The sequence below is a fragment of the Heliangelus exortis genome, chromosome Z (assembly GCF_036169615.1).
Source record: "Heliangelus exortis chromosome Z, bHelExo1.hap1, whole genome shotgun sequence".
NCBI lineage: Eukaryota > Metazoa > Chordata > Aves > Apodiformes > Trochilidae > Heliangelus > Heliangelus exortis.
In genome coordinates, this window is record NC_092454.1 from 29,069,902 (window position 1) to 29,097,865 (window position 27,964).

The 27,964-nt window shown below is 35.8% G+C and overlaps 1 protein-coding gene across 1 annotated transcript in view; it reads left to right on the forward strand.

Moving 5' to 3' along the window:
* The window catches only part of ADAMTS19 (ADAM metallopeptidase with thrombospondin type 1 motif 19), a 120,526-nt gene that overhangs the window by 43,245 nt on the left and 49,317 nt on the right, over positions 1 to 27,964 (forward strand). Inside the window, exons 7-8 of the mRNA XM_071730577.1 lie at positions 6,366 to 6,409; positions 21,695 to 21,800. Coding sequence (XP_071586678.1) covers positions 6,366 to 6,409; positions 21,695 to 21,800 — 150 coding nt within the window. The remainder of the gene's footprint in view (positions 1 to 6,365; positions 6,410 to 21,694; positions 21,801 to 27,964) is intronic.

The window sequence follows — 27,964 nt, forward strand, 5'->3', positions numbered from 1 at the left end:
CCCTTTAATAAGGACCTGCTTTCCCTTCAATGTGCAGGCTAAGTAACCATTTAAAGAAATAGAAGTTTTGTGCTGGATACTGGTTAGAAGGGGACTTTAGTGTGCTTTAACCAGTTTCTTGCTTTCAGTGTTAGACTTGGTTACTAACTTGCACCACAAAAGCTTCTATGTGCATTAATCATAGAATCATAGAATAGTTCAGGTTGTAAAAGACCTGTAGGATCATCCAGTCCAGCATTCAACCTAAATCTACTAACTCATCTCTACCAGTCCACTGCTAAAGCATGTCCCTAAGCACCGTATCTGTACAATTTTTAAACACATTAATGGATGGTGATTCAATCACTTCCCGGGGCAGCCTGTTCCAGTGCTTAATAATCCTTTCTATAAAAACATTTTCCTAATATCCAACCTGAACCTCTCTTGGTGTAACTTGAAGCCATTTCCTCATCCTAAAAATACTTGCTGGTGAAAAGAGACCAACTCCCTCTCCCTATATCTTTCTTCCAGGTGGTTGTAGAAAGTGGTAGGGTCTCCCATTAGCCTCCTCTTCTCCTCTAACTGGGCTAAACAGTCCCAGTTCTTTTAGCTGCTCTTCATAAGGCTTGTTCTCCTGGCCCTCCACCAGCTTTGTTGCCCTTCTCTGAAAGGGCACATTAATGTCCTTCTTGAAGTGAGGGACCCAGAACTGAACACAGTAATTCAGGTTACAGCCTTTGCCTCATACAAGAGGTGGGTTATCTTGCCATAGAAGGAGATCAGGTTCATCAAGAACCTTCTTTTAATGAACCCATGTTGACTGGGCCTGATTACCTGGCTGTCCTGCAAATGGTGCAGAAAAGGTACTCCATCACAGAATCAGAGAAGTATCTTGGTTGGCAAAGACCTTCAAGAAAACAGAGTCCAACCATTAACACTAACACATCATCCACTAAGCCCAATCCCTAAGTACTATGTGTATATGACTCTTAAATACCTCCAGGAATGGTGACTTCACCACTACCTTGGCTAGCCTGTTCCAATGTCTGATAACCCTTTCAATGAAGAAATTTTCCCTAACATCCTATCTAAACCTCCCCTGGTGCAACTTGAGGCCATTATCTCTTGTCCTGTCACTTGTAACTTCATTTAACAGACTGATCCCCACCTCTTTACAACCCCTTTAAGGTAGTTTCATAGAGCAGTAAGATCTCCCCTCAGCCTCCTCTTCTCCGGGCTAAACAACCCCAGCTTCCTCAGTCACATCTCAAGGGTGACTGAGGTCAGACTGACAGGTCTTTAATGCTGGTATCTTTGCCCTGTTTTGCTTTCAGAAGGGAGGAAAAGAACAAAGCCAAATAATCTTGCTGGCCTTCCAGGAGGCTTTGTAGTATGCTTTATTGCTCTATTTTATACCTTCTCTTACTTGGAAGAGGCCATATCCTCTCTTTTGGTTTGTGTGGATTAAGCATGCCAATTCCATATTTGTAGAAAGTATAGATGTGTGTGTATATATATACACACACACACACACACACACACACACACACACACACACACATATATATATATGCCTGCTTTTGTTATATGCACACAGGAACATTTTTTTAATGTAATGGAATATATAAGTCACCATGTGGGAATTAGACAATTTTTGTGAGGGTCATAGATAATCTACGTAAAGCTGTAAATCTAAGAACCTAGTCTCAAATGCACACAATGAATTAATATTCTTGGAAATTAAAGAATGTACTACATTCTTTCAGTGTAAATCAGAAATTAATAATGGGGTTTTGTACTTCCTTCTTGCCATACTATTTCCCATCATTCCCATAATGAAACCCTGGATACATAGCACACCCATAGACAGTCAGCCAAGGAGGAAAAACAAGTGTATTAGAACAGAACTATTACATAAGCAGAAATCTCTTGTAAAAGAAATATCAGACAGCATTCTTGTACATATGCTCTTTTCCTTTTTTTCATTTGTTGTTACATCAGTTACTATTTATGGTGATTGTATAAGTGTATGTGTAAGACAATCTGTGTCCTTAGATTGTCTCTGTACATGCCCTCTTGCATCACCAAAAGTCCCATATTTCTGATCATTCTGTCATAGTGCTTTACAAGACAGGAAGGCCCCTGTGTCAGGTAGCACAAAGCAAAGAATTGTGTTACATTTGGTTAATGCAATTTTTTGCAGGTTTGAAAAATAAATGAACTTAATTCTGTATCTTATTATACTTTTTTGTTCCCAACCTTTGGCTCAAGTTCCAGGTGTCTTCTAAAGGGATTCTCAGTATTAATGAGTTTATTTGCAAGGTTTATTTTATAGAATTGTGGGATGGTTGCAGTTGGAAGTGACCTTAAAGATCATCTAGTTCTAATCCCTCTGCCATGGAAAGAGACACTTTCCACTAAACCAGGTTGCTCAGTGCTCCTTTCAATCTGTCCTTGACTTCCTGGGAGGGGGCATCCACAACATCCATTGGCAATCTGTTCTAGTATGTCACCACCCTCACAGTGGAGGCATTTCTCCCTCATGTCTATCCTGAATCTGCTTTCTTCCAGTTTAAAACAATTACCTCTTCGTCGGGATGCACCAGGTGGTCTTGTGTGGTAGTTTAATGTCTCACAAAGTGAGCATAGCTCCCCAGAGGTGGGGGCCCAAACCTAATATCGCATCTCTCAGTGTGGGCATGGGTAATGTTCCCCAGAGTGGGGGTTGACCCAGGGAGATTCAGACTGGACCCCCTTGCTTTCTAAACTTCTTCAGAGAGGAGCCCAATTGCAGCTGGGCCCAATCCTTCTCCTCCTCTAATCACTTTTAACAAATTCAGCAAGATTAAGTTCGGAAATTCTCTGCACAGTACTCAGGAGTAACCCAGGAGATTTGCACAAAACAAAATTTTACTTTAAAAGTGAGTAAGATTATAAAGCATGTCAAATTACAACTAGCAGAATTAGAAATGACAGTACTTTCAAAGCAATGGCTTATAATTTTGCAAAATTTAAGGATGGAAATTGTCAAAACGTAGAAAGCAGTGGGTTGTAAAAGTTAACAAAAATAGAAACTGCTACACTTATGTGCCAAGATAAAGTTAGAAACAGAGAGGGGGAGAGACAAAGAGAGAGAATGAGAGAGAGAGAGAGAGAGAAAGAAGGGATAGGAAAGATACCACCACCTTTTGATCTAGCGATGATCTTGGTAGGAAGTTGTGGTCCTTGGATGACGGGAACACATCCAGCCCTTTGAGTGTGCCTCTTTAATGCCGCCTGACCCCACTTTTTTTGGGGGGTGGGGGGCATTGGTCTATCTTGCACAGCCAGGTGTTCACCTGGGCTCCTTCAGATGGGATGACACAGCAATAACCCTGATTTCTGCACTTGCCCTCTCCAGTGTCTCTGCCTGGGGCACACACAAGATGTCACTCTGCCTCTGCAGGGCACAGCTTGCCTGCCCCTGTCCCTTATGGAATAAGGACAGTGTCCTGCCTGTCAGGGTGGCATCAGACAAAACTCCACTTGCAAGGACAGTGTTCAGCTTATCAAGATGTCCACTGAAGGAAGAGCTGCTCTTGTGAGAATAGGGCCCCATTTATCGGGGTGGTTACCAAAATGAGGGTCTCTCCTTGAGAACAGAGTCTAGGTGGCTATTGAATGAGGCCTCCACCCGAGTGCAATGTCCATTTTGTCAGGATGTCTGTTTTGAGACAATTATTCTTTCAGGGTCTCTACACATTTGTCCTATTGCTACATGCCTTTATAAAATGTCCATCTCCAGCTTTCTTGTTTGTCTCTTTAAAGTGAGACTGACTGGCCTGCAGTTCCTCCCATTTTCCTTTTTTTCCCCTTTTTCAAAATGGGGGTTGTGTGTCCCCTTTTTCTGGATTGATGACTGGCCCAACAACAGAGTTCAGAGGGTTATGATAAGTGGCACTGAGCCAGTAAATTCTCCATGGGTCAGCAATATGCCCTTGTGGCCAAGAGGGCCAATGGTATCCTGGGATGCATCAGGAAAATATGTCCAGCAGATCTAGGGAGGTTCTCCTCTCCTTCTATCCTACACTGGTGAGACCACACCTGGAATGCAGTTGTAGTTTTGGGCTTCCCAATTCAAGAGAGAAAGGGATATACTGGAGAGAGTATGATGGAGAGCTATGAATATGATTAACATCTCTCCTATGTTTAGTCTTGAGAAAAGGCTAAAAGAGGATCTTATTAATGTCTACAAATATCTGAGGGGTGGATATAAAGGAGGAAGGGGCCAATCTCTTTTCAGTAATAAGACAAGAAATAATGGTTTCAAGCAAGTTGAAGTTCCACTTCAACATGAGGAGGAACTTCTTTACTGTGAGGGTGATGGAGCATTAGAACAAGCTGTCCAGAGATATGGAGTCTCCTCTGGAGACTTTAAGAACCCACCTGGATTAATTCCTGTGTGGCCTACCTTAGGTAATTCTGCTTTGGGAGAGGTTGGAGTAGATAATCTCTAGAGGTTCCTTCCAACCCCTAACATTCAATGAATTTATGATTTTCCAGTCAGTGGGAACTTCACCAGACTTTTAGTACTTCTCAAATATGATAGAAATCTGTTTTGCAGCTTCATCCACCAGTTCATTATCTGCAGATGGATCTTGTCAGGTCCCATGGACTTGTGCACATTCAAGTTCTGTAGATGGTCTCAAACCTGCTTTTCTCCTATAGTGGGTGGATCTGCCATCTCCAGTCCCTGCCTCTGCCTTCTGCAAGTTGGGTGGTGTGGCCAGAGCCTTTCTTGGTGAAGACTGAGGAAAAAAACTCATTGAGTACCTAAGCCTTCCGAGTATCCCATGTGACCAGATCCCAGCTGGAGATGTCCCACATTTACCCTTGTCTTTCTTTTCCACTGACACACCTGCAAAGGCTCTTCTTGTTCACCTTGATGCTCTTGGCCAGAGTTAGCTCTGTCTATGCATTAGCTTTCCTGACCTGGTCCCTGGCTACCTGGGCAACTTCTGTGTACTCTTCCCAGGCTACCTGTCCTTGCTTCTATCCTCTGTAGACTTTATTTTTACATTTAGGTATATCCAGGAGTTCCTTGTTCACCCGTGCCAGCCTCCTGGCATTCTTGACTGCCTTTCTCTTTGCTGGGACACAGGAGGTGATCCTTGTATATTGGCCAGCTTTCTTGGGCTCCTCCCTGCCAGGGCTTTATCTCATGATACCTAACTTTATCCCTGGAGAGGTCAAAATCTGCTCTCCTGAAGTCCAGGATAGTGAGCACGTGACTATTATTTATCTTGTTAACTCCCCATGCTACCTGCATTATCATAGAGGCATTTAAGTTGGGCCCCTGTTGAAGCTATCTTACTACCTGGCATTATATTCTCCTGCATTTCGTGTGTTCTTCTGCTGGCCTGTGGTCCTTCTGCAGGCCAAGGGTATCTATTCATGGCGTGGGCTTCAAAGTGGTGGCAGTGGGATAGGAACCTTTAGTTTTTGAGGAAACTTCAGTTCTTGTTTATGGCACTGTGGGCTTTACCCTATGTCAGAAGTTTGACAGCCTCTTGTCATTGCTTTTGAGTTGAAATCACTGGGTTGGAACAGTCTGTGTGAAGCAAACAGGAAAAGAGCTTTTGCAGTAATTAGATTTGTAAAAATAGTGAGTATTATGAGTCTACTCTCTCATCTCAAGAATCAAACAATTTCTACTGTTTCTGCTGTTAAAAGTTGGACTAGATAATCCTGGAGCACCCTTTGCTCTTTTCATAGCTTTGTTATATGTCTCTGACAACTGGTGAAGTAGGTGTGAAATTAGAATGAATCCTAAGCAGGTGTTTAACAGAGGGACAAAATATTTAATCCGCTCTGCAACTGAGCAATCTTCTTAATGGAGATATTGCTGAACTGAAAACTGTATTGGAGACAGGACTGTCTTCTCCCAGTGAGTTAATTTTTAAGTCTTCCACTGATAGAATGGCATATCCTAGCAGAAATGCTTCTCTAGAAGGTATTCTCATTAATAATTTTAACCACTGACTTTTTATCACAAAAACTGAATGACTCCACCTCTGATCTAAATGAAAGACAGACTAACTATAGACTTGTTACATTTCAAGATAATGACACGAGAGAAAAAACCACAAATTAGGTACAATCTAATTTAAGTACATGGTACATGTTTTGTCACCTGATCCATAAATCTAATAAATCTATTGTGAGAAGAAACTGAAGTTTAACCATTCTAAGTAATCCTGGACTTTGCTCCCTGATGCTCCTTGTTGAGATAATGATGTTCTGTATTTATTCATTGACCCATACAAAATATTTGTAAATAGGTCACACAGTTGTTACCATTCTGATAGCTTGGCTTGCTTAACATTTTTCTTTCCCCCCAATTCTAGGAAGGATTTCTGTGTGCATAAAGATGAGCCATGTGATACTGTTGGTAAGTAAATAAATATAAGAGACTGTGTGTATAAACCAGCTCATAAAATTAGTGTTACATAAGTAGAGATGCACAACTAAGAGATGACACCAGCATTGGTGATGGATAGCTGTAGCTAGAAAAAGGCAAAATACATCTCAAATCCCAGTATTACTTGGTTAGATTTGTTAGATGCTTCTGCTAAATACATATGTTAAAGTACATTTCTATCCCATTCACAGACCAACCTTTTATAAGTTTTTTCTTTTTATCTCACTGACAGTTTAGTACTAAATTCAGACTATAATGCTAGCCAAATGCGTTTATGATTTTTTTAATGCAGTGGATTTATTTTTTGTGAAAATATGTCTATGGTGTTTAAAAGAAGTTTCTGTAAGAATGCAATGTGATAGTGATACAGTGTTTATGCACTATGGAGCATAAGAAGAATAGAGGATGTGAACTATTGTGCAAGGCATGTTGTGACATCTTCAATTAAAGTGAGTGCTGGTTGCACTAAGTTTTTTTACCAAGAGTTGTTTGTAAATCAACAGGTCTACAGCCTCTTAGGAGGACTGTTTTTCAGAGTAGTGGTCTGGTGGAAAAAGTAGCAAAAAAGGTAGTAATTGTTCTCTTCTGTTGTAATTTTGGGTAAAAACATGTCATGACTCTAAATGATGTTTTTACCTTATAATTTTATTTGGGGTAATAGAAGTTTTCAACAGTTCTATATGTAAATACAAGTATTCAGAACCTAAGTTATTTCAGAAAGATTGGGATGATAGTCATGCTTGTGTTCCCTCTTGAGCAGAGGAGAATTAAATATTTTTTTCTCTCTAATATCTAGGACAAAGGTTTGAGGAGAATTGCTACATAAATTGTATTATCTTGCTGTTTTTTTTCTTTTACTATTGTATCATCCCAAGTCTGTGTGTGTTTCTGTGAGGTGTGTATCAATAAAGAATCATTCTAAATTAATAGAATTTTTCTCATGGCAGTTAGGTGTTAAGAATTCAGTCTTCTTCTACAAATCTTGGTCTTAGATAAACTTTATATGAGTGGTGCTCAGAGGTGCTTATTTTAGTCTTTTAAAGTGGAAAAATGTTTCCTTAGAGCTGAAAGAGGAAGCTACATGACAAGAAGTCTTCAGTGTCTTATGCTGATCTAAACTGAAGATCAAATCTGAGTACTTCCAGTTTATCAAAATAAGGATAGGCTTCCTGTGTATTTCACAGATGAACTGAATGTATTAAAGGATTTTTCCTGAAAAGTGTTTTCTCTTTGGTTAAACCTTGGAAGTAATAGAATGTCTTTATTTATCTCTGAATTTGTTCATGTCCTAGTAAATGAGGTAAGATTCAGTCATTCACATTTCTGCGATAAAGAAGCTTGGATGAAACTTGAAAATGAGATGAGTGCACAGGAAGTTAAATATTTGCAGCCTTAATATAAGACTTCGTATTCTACTGAAGTAGAAATGAAAGTAGAGACCTTGGCTGTCTAGGTGGGCATTTTGTATAATGGTTCTTGTGGTCTTTCCGACTCTATGTATTGTTGTTTTAGAGTTTTCTTCAGGAACTGAAACATAGTTCATATGCATGCTTCTTTTCATATAACTATAGTCGTGCTGCAAAAATTAAGTCATTAATTGCCTATTGTTTCATCAGTTCTTATATGAATTTATTAATTTTTTATTTATTTTTATTTATTAATTTTATTTCCAGATGGATTTTTCTGAAAATATGTCTATGGTGTTTTAAAGAAGTTTCTGTAAGCCTTTACAGAAGTTTCTGTAATAGCCTTTCTATAAATTCAGACCTGCACGGGTCTGCAGCACAGCTGGAGGGTTCACAGTGCAAACTGTTGCCATTCACAATAGGTCTCTCTCCAACCCTGATGGAGTAGCAGTATTAAACACCAGCCAGCCAAGCTGGCCGCAAAGTCTTGTGGCTTTTTTTTTTTTTCAAATGGGTTGGAAACAGAAGTGCTGAAGTACTAACAGGATGACTCCTGTTCTTACCACTGCTGTCAGAGTGATTCCAAAGAATGTTTATCGATATGGTGAAAGGCACCTTATATATATGTAATTATATATATATTTATATAATTATTATTATACTTTATATATTGTTATTGTTATTATTATATATTATGCTTTGGGTCCATGCTCACTGCTAAGAAGAAAATATCTTTCTGAAGCTCTTGTCCACAATCCTCAAAATCATTTAAGAATTAGCAATCAAAAACTAGAGAGAACTTTGTAAAGTTAATTTTAAAATTCTCTTACTGCCATGTATGTATTACGTCAATATTTTTAGGATTGCAGATTTGTAAGCAATATTGTTGAAAGTGCATGTAGGTAGGTAGGATCAGAGAATTTTCAGTGTTGGAAGGGGCCTTTGAGATCATCTGGTTCCAATCCCCCTGCCATGGGCAGGGACATCTCCCACCAGATCAGGTTGCTCAGAGCCCTGTCCAGCCTGGCCTTAAAACTTCCAGGGATGGAGTTTCCACCACTTCTCTGGGCACCCTGTTCCCGTGTCTCACCACCTTCATGGTGAAGAACTTTTTCCTAACTTCCAATCTAAATCTACCCTCCTCTAGTTTGAACCCATTCCCCCTAGTCCTATCACTACCTGATATTCTAAAAAGTCCATTGACAGCTTTTTTGTAGGCTCCGTCAAATGCTAGAAGGCTACAATAAGGTCTCCTTGAAGCCTTCTCCTCTCCAGATTGAATAACCCCAACTCTCTCAGTCTGTCTTCATAAGAGAAGTGCTCCAGCCCTCTGATAATCCTCATGGCCCTTCTCTGAGGCCACGCATCAGGATGTCCATGTCTTTTTTGTAATAGGGGCTCCAGAATTGGATGCAGTACTTCAGGGGTCTTACAAGAGCAGAGTAGAGGGGGAGAATCACCTCCCTTGACCTGCTGGCCATGCTTTTCTTGATGCAGCCAAGGATACAGTTAGCTTTCTGGGATGCAAGTGTACACTGAAAGATGGTGGTTTCATTTTGGCATCCTATCTTTCACTTTTGATTTTCCTAGAAGAACTCTAATGCGGATTTTTAGTCTTAGATTAGATCATGAGAAATAGTCTGTTGGAAGGTAAAGAAGAGAAGTTTAATCTCAGTATAGATTTCCTGTTTAACATGCCTATTTCCTGTTTAACATGCCTATTTCCTTTTTAACATGCCTATTTAACTTGTTTAAGATTATTTGCAGAATAAATTACATTGCAAATGCTAACGTAGTATCAACTGTATGATTCCCAACTGTCCAGAGTTTGCCTCTCCTTCCATCCAAAAAAAAAAAACCCCCAAACCCCGAAAAATACACCTCAATACAAACCTTTGTTTACCAAAAAGAGTGGAATAAGACTGTTAACTGTGAAATGTTTTTACACTTATGTCAGGTAGTCAAAGTCATCTTTGTAGCACATTACAAAATCCAGAAATGGAAGTTACAAGAAAGGAAAATATATAGGATGTACCTCATTATTGGCATGGTAACTATTTTGGGTGCTATTTTTTCCCAGTAATGGATACTGAACAGCAGAATACTGAATTTGTTGGTTCATAATCCAAGATCCACAGTTTTCAGGACAAATGTGAGTAGCCACTTAAGCCGCATTGCATGAGTGGCAATATTCAGTTACGTAGACAAAATTTTAATGTATTTACGTGGCAAATAATACATTTCCCTGTGGTTCCAGTCTTATTCTACTCAAAATGCAGAGCTTATACACTATTCAATTACTACTTTTTTTTCATTTCCCCTTAAAACAACTGGTATTTATATGAAAATTTCATGTTTTAAGAGCAACACTAACAACAAAGTCTGTTAACCAGAAAAAAATGTTTACTCAAAATCAAAAGCATGTGTCAAAGCTTCCTAGAAATATATAATTTCTTTCTTGATTTCAAAACAAAATACATGGTGCCAGTCTTCCAAATGTTCCTTCACAACAGCATTTAGGGTAGAGAAATGATAGTGTAGAGAAAGATTTTCTTTTCCCCCATAATGATAGAAAATATATTTCTGTCAGATTTCTACATTCTTAATCAGGAAAAAAATGGTTCTAGCTATTTTGATGATCAAAACCAAAATGTATTAACACTTAATATTTGATATTTTTGAAGAGTAGCAAATAATAGAATAATTAATTCTAGAATTTTATTACATTTCCCAAGGTGTATTGAAGTCTAGAATTAGCATGTATTTATATGGTTTTCAGAGCTATACTGTTGCTAGATGTGTTTGGAAAGCTCTACTATGGGGAGCTGTGAGGCTAACTTTCTTAATTCGCTAGGTAAATCTGGAGTAATTCAAATGCATGCCTTCCATGATTCATTTCATGTCTCTGTGAAACAATAAGCTACACTCTCATGTGGTATTAGTCATTGTAAGTCAACTGATTTCAGCATTGTCAGTTTTCACAGCCCCAGTCAAATTCCTTCTGGGTGGAGAATAATGAGGCAATTGTTTTGGCCTCAGACCCCACTGTTCTTAAGCCTCCTCTGATTAGTTGGCTGCAGCATCATTTACTCTTATTTTTTTTCCTCTGTTGTTCTGCTCATGTGTATGCTCCTAGTCTTCTTCTTGCACATCAGTGAGATCCTGTTACTCTGCAATTTTATCTTAAAGCTCCTCTGTAGCTTAAAGAGGTTTCAGACCTTGCTTTACTGTATAATCATTAGGGGCATACTATGATTAAAACAAAACAAAGTATGATTGAAACAAACACATGGTTTGTCTGGGAATAGAATAATATGACTATGTAGACGTATATATTATGTTTACAGTTCTCAAAAGGCACAGGAATCAGCCTAATTTTTCTATAGCTGGAAATCAGATTGATGTATTAGCAAGTGGGAAAATCAGGAAGGGAACCCAGCATGTTCTTCTCTCTCTTCAGCCTATTACATTGTCTGCATTTCTAGTGCCTGTGACATGGCTTTCAAGAAAATCTAAAATATTGGTAGGTGGTCATATCACTAAGTTGTAAAGCTCCAAGTAAATATATCCTTAAAGAATATGCAGAACCTAAAAATAATCTGCAGACAAAAAAAATCTTCCATTCTACTGCTTGAAAGCTGTTGCACTAATGTCACTAATGTGTGCATTAGTGACACTATTCCTATAGTAAATATTATATGTGGTTCCTACTGATATATTTTTATAGAAAATGGACCAATCCAGATATGAGACAGTAAACACTTGGATCCTTGTATACTCCTTTGTCTTATTTTATCTGATTCTTTGGGTAATCTTCTCTCATCTCTGTCAAAACTCCACAGGTACACAACATATTTGCTCTGTAAAATATTGTGACCATGCTTAATGTTTTGAAAGATTTGTGGTATCTAGCAAAATGTCCTAGTAACACTGATGGCAACAACGTGGAAAACAAAAAAGTTGCATTTCCAGATTCAGTTGCTGTAAGCCTTTTACTGTACTCAGTTAATGTGTCTCCGTCAAAGGAAGGTCAGGAATTTTCTTGGCATGTGTGAGTTTGATTTGACTAATATGTCAGAATTATGAATTATTTCAAAGATAGTTTTTGCCTTAAATAGAGTGACCTGAGCTGATTGTTTTTTAGTACTGCAGACAGACCTATGTTGTTCTGCACAAATACATTTCCTCTAAACTCATGCCATTTGCTCTTATTTTCAGTCTTGGTTGGAATTCCCAAGTAACAGGAACTTTGTGGAGCTTTTCTGATGCTTTATGAAAGACAGAGTATCCAGCATTACATTGATCTCAGAGGTTGGACTGAATTATTTTCACTTGTTTTATTTTAGGTGTTTAAAGCTTAATTAATCTCAGCAGTAACACATAAGAAAGCTTTCCAAATAAACTCCTGATGGCAAAGTGATTCTGCCCCTGTACTCAGCCCTGGTGAGGCCACAGCTTGAGTCCTGTGTCCAGTTCTGGGCCTCTCAGTTAAGGAAGGAGATTGAGGTGCTGGAGCAGGTCCAGAGAAGAGCAAGGAGGCTGTGAAGGGATCCAGCACAAGTCCTGTGAGGAAGGGCTGAGGGAGCTGGGGGTGTTCAGTCTGGAGAAGAGGAGGCTCAGGGGAGACCTCATCACTCTCTACAACTCCCTGAAAGGAGGTGGGAGCCAGGGGGTGGTTGGTCTCTTCTCCCAGGCAGCTCTCAGTAAGAGGGCATGGACTTAAGCTCTGCCAGGGAAGGTTCAGGTTAGATATTAGGGAGAAATTCTTTACAGAGAGGGTGATCAGACTTGGAATGGGCTGCCCAGGGAGGTGGTGGATTCTCTGTCCCTGAAGGTTTTCAAGAAGAGACTGATGTGGCACTCAGTGCCAATGGTCTGATAACCATAGTGGTAGTGAATTAAGGGTTGGACCTGGAGATCTCAGAGGTCCTTTCCAATCTAGCTGATTCTTTGATAATTCTATAATCACTGATCTTACTTGTCATTACTAACCACTGACCATACTCAAAACCCACATCTTATCTTTCTTGTATTGTTGATCAAGGATTTACTGTTTCAGTCAATTCCTTCCTTCATTTTATCTTAACTGACTTGACTTAGTTTGACTTTTTTACTTTACTTTACACTTTACTTTACACTTTACTTTACACTTTACACTTTACACTTTACACTTTACACTTTACACTTTACACTTTACACTTTACACTTTACACTTTACACTTTACACTTTACACTTTACACTTTACACTTTACACTTTACACTTTACTTTACACTTTACACTTTACACTTTACACTTTACTTTACACTTTACTTTACACTTTACTTTACACTTTACTTTACACTTTACTTTACACTTTACTTTACACTTTACTTTACACTTTACTTTACACTTTACTTTACACTTTACTTTACACTTTACTTTACACTTTACTTTACACTTTACTTTACACTTTACTTTACACTTTACTTTACACTTTACACTTTACACTTTACTTTACACTTTACTTTACACTTTACACTTTACTTTACACTTTACACTTTACACTTTACACTTTACACTTTACTTTACACTTTACTTTACACTTTACACTTTACTTTACACTTTACACTTTACTTTACACTTTACTTTACACTTTACTTTACACTTTACTTTACACTTTACTTTACACTTTACTTTACACTTTACTTTACTTTACACTTTACTTTACACTTTACTTTACACTTTACTTTACACTTTACACTTTACTTTACTTTACACTTTACTTTACTTTACACTTTACTTTACTTTACACTTTACTTTACTTTACACTTTACTTTACACTTTACACTTTACTTTACACTTTACACTTTACTTTACACTTTACTTTACACTTTACTTTACACTTTACACTTTACACTTTACACTTTACACTTTACACTTTACACTTTACACTTTACACTTTACACTTTACACTTTACACTTTACACTTTACACTTTACACTTTACACTTTACACTTTACACTTTACTTTACACTTTACACTTTACTTTACACTTTACACTTTACTTTACACTTTACACTTTACTTTACACTTTACTTTACACTTTACTTTACACTTTACTTTACACTTTACTTTACACTTTACTTTACACTTTACACTTTACACTTTACACTTTACACTTTACTTTACACTTTACTTTACACTTTACTTTACACTTTACTTTACACTTTACTTTACACTTTACTTTACACTTTACTTTACACTTTACTTTACACTTTACTTTACACTTTACTTTACACTTTACTTTACACTTTACTTTACACTTTACTTTACTTTACACTTTACTTTACTTTACACTTTACTTTACTTTACACTTTACTTTACTTTACACTTTACTTTACTTTACACTTTACTTTACTTTACACTTTACTTTACTTTACACTTTACTTTACTTTACACTTTACTTTACTTTACACTTTACTTTACTTTACACTTTACTTTACTTTACACTTTACTTTACTTTACACTTTACTTTACTTAATATTATGATTAAATACTCTCCAAGCACCTGGCAGAAGTCACAAAATCACTAGACATTATTCTAGTGGGAGACTTCAATTTACCAGATGTTTCTTGACTGTATTCCAGACATTGACTAATCCTTTCTATCTGATACTTTCATAAAAATACATTTAAGATAACACATTTTTTAAAAGGTACACAATTTGTGGTGGTAAAAATGTACACAGTAGCAAAGTTGAAGCGAATTATTAGTAAGGCCATCATCATAAAATGAGGTCAGTTTGTGTTTCTTAATGCTAGCAAGTATTCAGATTCCAATTTCTTGTACGACTGGTGTATCATCTTTCTGGGGAAGTTGTGGATGCCTCCTTCAAGAATGTGTTCAAGGACAGGTTGGATTGGGCTTTGAGCAACCAGGTCTCGTGGAAGATTTCCCTGCCCATGGGCCTATGGCAGGAGGGGTTGAAACTAATGATCTCTTCCAACCCAAACCATTCTATGAATCTGTGATTCTGTGGCCTTTTTGCCAAAGGTAGTTCTCTTTGAATTCAGTCTAAGGTCTGTGATTCCTGCCTTTCCTTTCAAAGTCATATTGTAGCAGAATCCTAACACTGCAAGCCTTTTGCACAAAGTCTTTATGCTGGCCTAGAAAATTACCTTGTTCCTCTCTTTCTGTAAAAGAGAGCTATTTCTATTTTTTAATAGTTGTCACTGTATATCTATGCCATATATTCCTTACAGATTTATGAGTGGACAGATACCAGATCTAAGTCATCCAGTGTCAAATCATCTAAGGTATTTGTTCACATATATCAGATGTTATATTTCTCAAAAAATGTTCTAGAAGTAAATATTTAGGCCTGATAATAATTTTCATTACGTGTTTTTACAACAAAACATTTACTCTTAAATGCATCTGAAAAATAATTTTTCTCTTTGAAGAACTTCACAGAAAATTTCCACTTTTCAAGAATGCCTCTATCTCTCAGGCTTCTACATGGCACTTTTTAACTCGGATAGCCACATCATTCTGCAGATCTTCATAGTGGTCCTACTTGCCTCCTGATAGATTGAAGAGCAACCTTATTCTCTAACCCAAGGTTAATTTCCAGCAACTGAATGGGACTTCACTCAAACTGAAAGCAATCGGGAAGAAAATGTATTTTACAAAAAAGCTCAACACTGTATAGATCAGAATTGCATTTCCTTCGATCCTTTGAAAGAGTGGAATCTGTGGAGAGCAATAAAGATAATAATAAAAAATAATAAAGATAATAATAAATAAAGAAGATATTAGATACTATAATACTAATTATATATTAAATAACTATTATATTATTAAGTAACTATTACATACTATGATATATAATACGCTATTAGATATTCCACATGAGGAGTGTTTAATGTTTAAGCCAAAAATGACTTACCTGAAGATATTAAAAATTACATAGGATTTTGATTTAGCATACTGATAACCGCAGTGTACTCAAATCACAGTGCGAACACAGTATAGCCATGGCAATGTACAATTGGACTGCAGTATGAATCTCCCCATTACTTCTTTATATACTCTCCATCATGATTCTGGGTATCTGAGTATTCCAGTATTTTAGGTGATGGGACGGAGTAAGTGTGTTAAAGTCCATTGAAGCCCACTGGTCTGTCCAAAGTTAATTTTGTCAGTAGCCGAGTTCTTATGTTGTCTGTTGGGCTGAGACAGATATGGACTTACTCCCTGATGGGTTCTCTAAATGAAGAAGCCATTTACTCTATTGAGTCAGAGAAATATAGTTACACAAGCAGTTAACCTAGAGTCATGTATCTAAAACAAGCCCTCCAGTCCCTTTTCTGTTGATGCTCACCTTTCTTTTCAGCAACACTGATCAGTCACTCTGCATTCTCCATGAAGCTTCATAAGTACATGTTCCTTGCCCAGTTCATCTGACCCTTCTCTTTTATTTTTTGTTGTTTAAATAAACAAGTTTATTTAAGTCAAGCTGGCATGGAAAAGGAAAAAAAAATGCAAGATAGTCTAAATAAGGATCAAAACAGCAGAAAAAGAAGGAAAGTATATAAATGTACACAGAAGTATACAGACAATTAGCCAAATTAATAGGTACAGCTTTCATACCATGTGCACACATAGCACCTTGTAACACTTTATGCAACCTTAGGTTTCAGTCTGGTCTAGCAGTGCATCTGGTCACAAAGGTAAATAAGTAAAAGGAAAATGTATGATTTTGTTCACCTATCTTCTAGTCATTGTGATGATCATTAATCTTCCCTTAGCTTCTAAGTTTAGGATTCATTCTGTAAAAGAAATGCAGAATTCAAGCTCTGCTTTTTCCCATCTAGCATAACGCTTTAAAAGAAGTTTCTTCCTGGTGGTCTTTTTTTATGCTGTTTATGTATTACAGAAGTAATGATCAATAATAAAGTCTTTTCTTTATGAAGAATAAATTCTTATTCCTGCTTTGCTACAGTAAAGCCCAAGATTAGAAGTGCTTAGCTATCATGAGAAGTGGAAATGGCTAGTTTCACACAAATAGCTTTCCCTGGAAAAGAGAGAAAGCTACAAATGCAGCCTGAAAGACTGCAAAACTACATTGTCACGCTGCTCCCCTGAAAAGCATGTGTAATTGTAGTAGGAGTTGGAAAACATGGAAAGCAAATTTGAGTGGTTAAAAATACTTCCTATTGTGGACTGCAGTGTTCACTGTTATCATCTCTCCACCTTGTCTGTTGACAAAGTACAGGAGAGATTTTTATAATAGGAAACCAGTACTAACTCTTAAACTAAAGATTGTGGTGCTCGGTTGAAGTAAACTGTTTATCTGTTACATCTGTCTAATGCATCAGTAAAAAGCATATCCTGAAGAGGAGATTTTTTTTGGCATGTATTTGGTGAAAACTGTTCTGAAATGGCTGATGCTCAACTCGGAACCTGTTTCTGCCTTTTTTAAGTAACAAGCTTCTGCTTTGTTTTGGAAAGCCCCATTCAGTTTATTTATTAAAAAGGGAGGTGTCTCCTTTTCAAAGTCACATCTTAGGTGATTATATACAGCAGAATTCCATGAAGCTTTCATAAAGCACTCCTACAATTTACTCACAACTTAAGGACTGGAAGTCTTTATTATGCAAGTCCTAAAACAAGACTTTTCTACTTCTATCCAAAAGTTCTTGTAAATATAGATCAAGATTATTAATAATTTTTGTGCCATGTAAAACAAACCTCCAGAAAAAATGTTTATGCAAATCATGCCATGAGGAAGTTAGAGTAATTGATCAAAATAGTTCAATTGCTTAGAAGATTGAGTTATTGTTCAGAAAGATTTTTTTTTAATTTTTCTTTCATATTTATACTATAAGAAAATATAGAAAAAAGAAAATCTTTATTGCACATTACTTCAAATACTGTATTTTTTCACATTTTCTTCTGAACTTAGAGTGTCTTCAACATCATTATACAGAACTCAACTGGGAATCTGTTCTGTTTTACTGTTTTTCATCTTCATAAAATTTGACAATTTTTATTGCTTGATAGATAGCAAAACAAGGAATATGCTATCACTAGATTCCTGAGAATGTAACATACTCCTTCATTTAAAAATGCTTTAAAGCTGCATATTTTTTTCTGAAGAGTGATGTACAAATATATGTTCTTTTCAGTTATTTCAGCTTGTGTTTTCAAATGCTTGAAATGGAACGTATGTGTTTGGGTTTTATGGAATTTTGAATTCATATGGACTGTAAATTCAAATAAACTTCTTTGATCAGTAGTAGAAAGGATATCTGGGTGATCCGCTAACCTCCTTCATCATAGAATTTGTTAGAGGGACTTTGCTCTGGATTTTTTTAAGGTCATTATTGCTTTATAATCTAGAAAGGAAGAAAAGTTGTTGAGGAGAACACCAGTGTTCCTAAAACAGAAGAGCAATGAAATAGCTCAGGATTACGTAGAGGTTATACCAAAGAATTAAACTGGTGGTATGTAGAATGGTGTCTTTCTCTTTTAACAGATTCTAGAACTAGCAAGTAGATTTTGGAGCAAGTATGAGAGAAGGGATTTAGAATGACCACATAGCTAATGACATGACAAACCAAGTCTGAATGTGTTGTGAAACCAAGAAGTTCAGTGGAGCTAATTAAGTAATTTGTGTGATTAAGACTTTCAGAATATTAACTCCTTTCTTATCAGGAAGGAGAGAGAGATTAATAGAGAGCGACTGTTACTCGGTTTAATTGCCGGGCCAGTGTTAAACCGTGACACATTGGTTCACTGTAGAGGGAAAAATAATAAACATTCTCTTGTCTTTTAGAATGCAGTGTTACAAATCCACACACATTCAGATCGTAGTTTCATGTTGTATCATCAGTGGAAGAAAGACCCATGTTTGTTTGTCCGACTACATACTTTTTAATGTGATTTTTGTTTTTTACTGTGGAGTTCTGTTGCTGTGGGCAACGCTGACAGTAGTCTTTTAATACAGGTAGTGCCTTTACGTAATGGGCAGCAGGCCATGACTGAGTAGGAAAATCTGACAGAGTTGTTTGAATACTTCAGTTGGTAACGAGTTTAGTTTAACACCCTTGTGAGATGAACCAAGGTTTCTGGAAGAATAACTAGTTGAGTGATTTGTTGAGGATGTTCATTAAGAAACCAGAACATTTTAAAGAACACGTCATATTACCTAGAATAAAATAAACATCTCTATGGATAGCAGTAATAATATTATTAACAAACTACTCCTATGACTTTGGCAACAGCTCTACTTTTCTGAAGCAGCATATATTCTTTTATATATTTACATGTTTGATAAGAAGATATTGTCTCTTAAGAAGTTCTTCTAGGGCACAAAGGTAAAACTTTAGTCCCTTAATTGATATTGCATGTATTTTTCTACTAAATTAGCTTGAGAAATAATTATCTACAGTGAAGCAATTTGAGTATTTTACATTTGGAATGTATACAATCAGTGTTTTTTTTTGTTTTTCATAACATGGCTTTCTTAACATGTAATTCAGGATCTTTCCTTAAATTATCTGTGAGATGACAACTGCTTTCTAGACAACACTTTTCAGATACAAAGTGTTCTGATTTGAAGCTATGCACTGTGGGGTTCACTGGGAATAGCTTAGTCATAACAAGGGAGCAATTATTTGGTTTGGGTTTTTGGTTTGGGTTTTGTGGTTTTTTTTTTTTTTGGTTGCTTGGTGGATTTAACCTTGGAGCAGTTCCAGCTATGTTTATAAGCCACAGGAAGTGGCAGTGAACATACATGTAATTCTTTCTGTTAGCTAATCCAGGGAAAACTAAACAAGAGGAGCTGCTTACTGAAGGCAGACTCTTTTTCTCTACATGTGAAATTAATAATCAAGGACAAGACATGAAACTACTTCACATCTAGTAATTAGCTATTTTGCATATAGTAGCTGTTGTTGGTTCAGCATGCTGAGGTTCACTTTTTTTAATAGGAGAAAAGTCATAAAGTTACGTGCATTTGATTCTTTTGGAGATTTCTAGAATCAGAAATCGAACAATCTAAGTGAAATTAGGGTCTTGTGTTTCATATATTTACCCTTTAAAAGGCCAAACATCAATTCCTTTCAAGGAATGCCAAATCTAAAAATAGTATTGGTGATACATATTGAGTATTTTTGACAATGTCTACTAGTGCTAAATGCTTTTGCAGAGCAGCAGAAGGTATGAAAATTGCAGTGTCCATAGTTCTTTGGAAATGAACTGTGTGGGGCAGGCAGGATAACAGAGAAAAAATGATGTTACTCATGTCATTTAATAATTGAAAAATTATTATTATTATTATTATTATTATTATTATTATTATTATTATTATTATTATTATTATTATTATTATTATTATTATTATCCTCATAATCATTATCAATAATAATGTACTTTGTAATGAAAAGGAATGTAATTAAGAGAGAGAGAAATAAACACCCAAGAAAGAAAAGCTATGTAAATGAAAATGATTGCTCACTACCAACCAACCAGTCCCCAGCCAGTCCCTGAGCCTCAGCCCACCCACTGATCTCCCCCCTACTTTTGTTGCTGAGCATGATGTCATAGGATATGCACTATCCCTTTTTTCATTTTGGGTCAGCTGTGTCTCCTCCCAGCATTTTGTTTACCTTCAGCCTCCTTGCTGGTGAAGGCCTTGGCTGTATGTAAGCACTGTTCAGAAGTAATGACAATATCCCTGTAGTATCCATGTATTTCCAGCACAAGCCACAGCCCCCTACAAGCTATGTGAACAAAGTTAACTCTATCTCAGCCAAAAGCAGCACGGTAAGAAAGGTATTTCCAAACATTTTGCATTATAATAATATGAATGCCCACACCTCTTCAAAATGCAGCACTGGATTTTGTCTATGGCTATAGTAATATTTCTGCTTTTTTCTAGCACTTTTAAAATTCATTGGTGTTAACTGAAATCAGGGCCTGATATCTGCCTTCTTTTGGTATTGTTGCTAGTTCTCCTACCTAGAGCTACAGTACTAAAAGCAGCTCTGTCTTTTTCAGTTTCTTCAATAAAAACTTGAAAGAAAATGCATGTGATTCTGCAACTACGAGGCACAAAATTATTTTAGAAATATTTTTATTTTTTTATTTCAGCCAGTGGAACATAACATTCAGAATAGAACACTACATTTCAGAGCATTTCTTACTTCTCTTATTTTCAGTAAAGTTAATATAACTCATGTAGCATGAGTTGTCATTTGAAAGATTTCATGTTTTTTGATTTGAAAATGTTTTGCCTCTGCAATGAATGTGTTTCTAAGGATGCAGTCTCCTACAAATTCTTCGAGTTCTTTGCTGTCTTTACACAATTTTAAAATCATTAACATTCTGAACACTATATCAGTACTTAATAGTGGTAATGTAGAGACACGACTCTGTTCAGTTTTCTGAGTCTGTCAAAGGAAATAATCTGTTCAGATTTGTGCCCCATTCATGTATAAATCTATTTTCATTTCCAGTAGTGTCTATATTCATATGTGTCTTCAATCACATCTTACTGAGGTAACTAGTAATGTTTTTGAGGAATACTTTTTCTTCATCTTGCTATCAGTGTGATCAGACAATATTACTTTCAGGTAATAATACCACTACTTGCAATTTCTTTGTTGTCATTTATCCAATTTTGTGTTAAACCTAGTCATTCTGGCTTATGATTAAGAAACCTTTTGTCAGTTATCTATTTAACTATTTAGATGGCTTTGATCACTATAAGGTTATCAAAGGTGACCTTTTTGGGTCAATAATGCTATAGTGCATTCAGCTAGCAATAACAAAAAATAATTCTGGTGATTGTATTTCCTAGGTATAGCATATCTGAGTGGAATGTGCAGTGAAAAACGAAAATGTATAATTGCAGAGGACAATGGTCTGAATCTTGCTTTTACCATTGCTCATGAAATGGGTCACAAGTAAGTATGTGGATAACAAGCCCTAGTATTCATTTCCTGTAATATTACTATGATTTAATTAATTTGATTTCAGTTTTCAGTCAAGCTTTTACATTTTGTGAAAAAATTGAAAATAAATGTTTTGGGTATTAATAATAATTGTGATATATACTGATATATATAATGTAAATTAAGAAAATGTTTACAACTTGGAGTAATACAGGAACCTTTATAACTACACAATGACTGAGTTAGCAGGTGGAACTGTCATTTTCTAGAAGTAAAACAGGTACCCCAAGATGATTTTTGTTTTGGAACTCTGGGATTGTGTATCAGGTCCAGTTCTAACAATTGTTGGCAACAATCATTTGAATGAGATGATGAGTTGGAAAAGCTCATATTTATTCTGACATTATCAGAATAGATCCCATTAAAGTGTGCCATGGTCAGCAGCCATCACAATAAGAATATTGATTTTTCCTCCCGTTAACAGGCAAGGATGACAAAGAATCTGATTATAAATTTTTAGAACAGCAGCTTTGGAGTGACAATAGAGACTGACGTTTTGTTACATCATTTGAATCACTGAATGTTGAGGTTAGGTATCTTAGGAGAAACACTTTAAATTAGAAGTGTTTTGATTTAAATATGGTCAAAGCTGCCTAAGAGTGGAGAGCATAGAATCCAGTGTTGAAACATGCACTTGATTGTGAGAACTAATTAGAAGTTAAAGCATTTCCATTTGATTTTTCTCTTGGGTACAAAATATGCAAATTTAGAGCAATTACACAACTTGGAGGGAAGGGGCGGTGTGCATATGAGGCTGATCTCTTTTTTGTTTGTTTTCTTGACTCCTTCTAACTGGACTAAGCAACTACTGGCTGCCAGACTGCTTGAGTGCTAATTATGATAAAAGAAAGCCTTTGAAAGGAAAAAATGTTTGTGTTCTGTAGCCACAGGCTGTCCTTTTTCTTTTTTTTTTTTTTTTTTTTTTTATTTTCATTTGTAGTGTTTTCTAATATTGGAAGGTGGGATTGGGTAGACGACAACTCTTTCTCAGTTTTCTTATGACACTTGTTCTTATGACAGTAAACCAAGGGTAAGGGGAAAGAAACAAACTGAATTTGGTCAGCAGATAAGTTCGCTGATGGAGTAAGTTAGAAAATTTTTCTGAATGCTCAGAACTTTTTTAGTTCTTTGACAAATGAACCATAAATGAAATAAATCTGAGGACATGTGGGCCACAGTGTGGAATTAGGAGTGGAAATTGAAAACCCGTTTCCTGCAGGAAAAAATGCAGCTGTGGTAAGTTGAATAGTTTTGAAACAAAACCTGGTAATTACTAAGGAGCTCATGCTGTAGGAGGTGGTGTTGTGTGATTCTTCAGCAGCAGAAATGTCTGAGTGCAAGTACAGTTCCTTTGCAACTGTCTTCATTAGTAGTGAATGTTTACTGGGTTTCTCCTGCAGTCTGCTACTCAGGCTTTTGTTTTGAGTAAAAGAGTAAAAATATGAAAAAAACAATGTCCAACGTACTGTGTTTTATTTATTAGTGTTTTCATTAATACTTTTTTCAACCTTCAGGCCTTCTCTTCTAAAATATTAGAAATTTTAAGGTGCTGCTTTAATTTTTGAAGAATTTTTTTCACTAATGCTGATTTAGAAGTTCTGTTTTTGTAAGTAGTAAGCTAAAAGCCAATATGAATTCTGAATTTATTAGTTTAGGGGATTAAAAAATTAATGTATTTTTATATCATTTTGGTGTTGTTTTACTATCTCTGGTAACATTTTCTGTCCTACTTGTTAAAAAATGTTCACTTTAGAGGAAATTTTATCTATAAAGCATAGTACTTTATTTTTACGCAATATATTTTTAATATATTAAAAATACAGTGCTTCCACTTTTCTTTTTTCCTTAGTTTATAGTTTTGATAACAGTTAAGGGTGGGTTCACTTTGTATTGCATTTCAGCATTGCATGTTATTTATTTCATGAGTTACCTGAGAAGAATTCCACTAGTTTCATCACAAATACTGACTTTTATTCTGTTAGACTGGGAAGAGAAGGTATAAGATAACTCTTCTAAACTATTGCAGTAAAACCCCCACAGTGCACTTTTAAGCCTTTAAAAAAATTATTATCTTTTTTTTTAATGAAAAACTTATTTTAATGAAGTTCAAAGTGGGTAGTAGATGTTTGACCATACAGCAGGACATTTAATACCCCTCCAATGATAGTAAATAGAAAGTACTGGCAAAAATAGCATTGTCCTCAAAAAACAGTCACAAGGTCCTTGAAATCCTTGTCACAAGGTCCTTAGTTTTTGTCATACAGTTTTCATGCTTTAGTGGGAAAGTTCTTTAAAAATAAATAGTCTCTGGTTTCCAGCATGTACATTGAAGTAGCCACCTGTGTTCCACAGTAATGAAATGCTGGCTGAAAGCTGTCCAAGATCTTATTGGTCAGATCACACAAAATCTGCCAGTGGTTTGGAAGTCATCCAATAAAATGCATGTGCAATTAGGGATGACAGAAAAGGACACAGTTTATTACATACTTTGCATTTCCATTTACTCTTCTCTCAGAATTTATATGGTGATTCAAAATCATGAAAAAAAGTTGCTTTGCTTAGTCCAATTCTGAGCACAGACGAGGCAGAGGAAAGGTCTTATTTTATGCGAACTCATCGCATCAATACCTAGCAGAAAACAAGACTCACTAGTCTTTGCTGGTAGAAAAGCTTTCTTTAGCTTCACAGATTAAGAAAGAAATCTCTCAAGAAGAAATGAAGCACTGAGACAGTGAACTAGCACTACATCAGCATCAGTAAGTCAAAAAGATCCAGTGATTTTGTACACGAAGTTGGCTCTTTTGTAGCCATTACTGCCAGAGTAAAACATGCTAGGATGTTAATAGTTAATTTACATTAGAATATCATATCTGAACTGAACAGCTAGTAACTGAACAAGAGAAAGCATAGGCTTAATCAATAGATACATTGATACATTTAAAATAGCTGTGAAAATGTTGGCAAAATATCATAATAGTGTTAATGTTTTTTCTAAAAAAGGAACCTTTTTTTTCTTTTTTTCTATTCCAGGTCTTTTTGCTGATTACATATTTTCTGCAATTTTAATAAAAGTTATTTGTCAATGTTTTTCCTTGGCATAGGGTTAAAGTCATAAACCATAGACTTAACATAATTGTTTATCTTGAAATACTGCAATTTACAGGATGTAGCTTGGGTATTGTGTTTGGCAGAGGTGAATACTTCACTGTTCTATATACTCTCTGTATACAACTAAAGTGAGGTTCAGTATGTATCTCCATGCTATGACTTTAAATACAGCTGTCACATCAAAGCTTAAAATTATTTCTATACTTCAGTCAATGTGTTGTGTCTTGATTCAGCTTCTTGAAGCATGCTGATAGAAATATTGATGTGTTAGAAAGAAAGCAGCTGTTTTAGCAAAAGTTGCAAACTTATCTGGGCAGTAGAATGCAGTATATGCTGTATATTTTTAATTATTTTATGATTAAAAATGTAATCTGAGTTTCCACCATCCTAGAGAATGAGCAATGATTGCCAAAAGAGAACTGTTTGTTACATAAATGTTTCTTTCAATTTTTGTCTTTTTACCACTGAATTATTAAATGAAAGACTGAGGTTTCTTTGTCCAGTAGATTGTTTCTCTGAAGGCAAAGTTTTTTTTTAAAACTAGTGATTTTGTTACGTTTTACCATTACACTTTTTCTGTACCTCAGTTGTTTGCCTTTTAATTCACTTCAAGCTAAATAGTTCATTACAAGTAGAGCCATGTGTCTTACTCCATTTATGTAATGATCTGTGAAACCCTCATGTGTTTTTAAACACTTCTAAAAGATCATACAGGACTTATAATTTCACTAACAGATTTAAAAAACCCCAAACCCACATATAGTAATACACATTTTTGCACAAATTCTATAAATAGCCTCTAAAAATCTGCTATTTGTTTTCATCATTTCTCTGTTGAAGCTATGGATGTTAAAGCTATTTTCGTTGAATAAGTGCAATAGAAGTACTAACAAAGTAATACAGTTTCCATTCCCTTGTCTGTGATAGTCAAATAGTTGGTGTTATTTTCACTTGCAACATACATCCTTGTGATACTGCGATACACATAGTTTCAGATAAGACAAATTGCTGGGACTAGTAAATGCCAAGTAAACATTTAAACCTTGTTGTTTCCAAGCCCATAGCTCAAGAAATTACATGAATATGTAATTACATGTATTACATGTAATGGTGACAAAAAAGAAAACAGTGGAAATAACAGGGAGGATAACTCTTTGTAATAATTAGTTCTTATTTTTAGCTTTTTAAGTAATAAATCCATTATATGTTTGTGATTTTTTCCATTTTGTTAGAATGGAAAAAATCCATAGGGTAGTAATTGCAGTGAATTTAGAAATGCTGTGTAGTAATCATTTATAAAAGTACAAATTTTGAAAATAATCAGATGTCATCCAGATCACATCACATGTCACAGATATAAATAGGTTTGCGAATCATTTTCATTCTGTCATCAACGTAAATTAGTAGTGTTATTCTGGATTTGCAATTTACATTAAAGATCCTCTGCTATTTATATCTCTTGGGCTGATCTGTTAATTTTTAGGATTTGGGAAGGTATTTATTATACTGAGTAATCAGCCTTCCCCTGGTTCCTTGGCTACTTGATCACTTGAATTTCCAAATCCATCTCTTCCTTCCTAATTTGTCTCACTGAACACTAGCATTTTGGTTTTTGATCTTTTTATTTCTAGCTTTTAAAAATATATCTACAGATAAAACGGAAAGTTTTTCAAATCTGTCTGAACTCACACAATTGATTGCTCTTGTGTTATGTTTTTTTACTTAGTCTTTGTACCTACATTGGCAATTTTTGGCTTAACAGCATCATTTTTGTTCAGCTGCATTACCATGCCTTTGAGTAGAATGTGATGATAATAACCAGGTCATGATCTGCCCTTTGCAAAGAACAATATGAAAATACCATTTTATAACTCAGACTTAATTATTTCTAAAAGACAAAAAATAAGTGCATTGACTTATTATTTAAGTATGGTATAGTGACTGAGGACCCCTTGTTGCCACTTAAGAGAGCTTTTGTTTCTTAATATTCAGCTATAATCAAATTAAATCAAATAAAAATGTAGTACTTGGTACTTTTTTGTATGTGGGTTGACACTGGAATGCATTTTATGCCTGCAGGAATATAACCTATTTCCTTGGTGGCAGGAGAGATACTGTTGTCTATCTTGAATCTCTGTGTGCATATAACTGCAGAAGTAGTGAATTGTAGAATAATAACTTTTTAACTGAAAAATGGAACTAATGTTTTTCTTCTTTGTTCAGTGGCCTGGGTTAATGCTGACTTCTAAGCAGAGAGATTAAGGATTTTTCTTTGTACTTTTGCTAATGCACATTAAACATCAATAGGGATCATCTTCAAAATTTAGCAGATTTTTGCAACTTTTCGCATGGTGTCACAAAAAAATACCTGGCAGCTTTCTTTAAGCAAGTTTTTGAGATTTTATTAGATAGAAATATATTTAGGTTGGCTTGACAGCAATGTTAGTGGAATTTATTTGATGAAGGCTCTTTGTCAAAATACATTTAAACTGAGATTATATAGTTTACTTGCTTATTGCAAGTTGAAATATTGCTACTATTTTAGTTAGAAAATTCATTCCATAGGATGCTTCCTACTTTCCTACTGTATCTGCTGAATATAGTCCTTAAACAGAATGAGTGGAGCATTTGAATATATCAATGAAAAACTAATGCTTCTGTTCTTAAAACAGAATTGATTTATTTCCATACAGATACGATCTATTACTTGTTTAGGTGCAGCACTGTCATCTTAATTAATTATGTTTCTTCCTGCTGTTGTAAAGCTATCCACTCAGCCCTGATTTCCGTGTCTTCCTCCCAGATGCTTGAGGAGGTATTGCATGAGGCTGTGAGAGATAGGAGCCTGTGGCCAGAGGGGGCCATGTGCCAAATGCTAATAAATGCTATAGGAAGAGCACAGTACAGCACCTTATCAAAACAGTTTCTGAAGCACATTTGTTTTAGTAAAAGGATATAGTTGTCTCTTTCCTGATGTCATTACAGCAAAGAAGGCTATAAAATAGCAG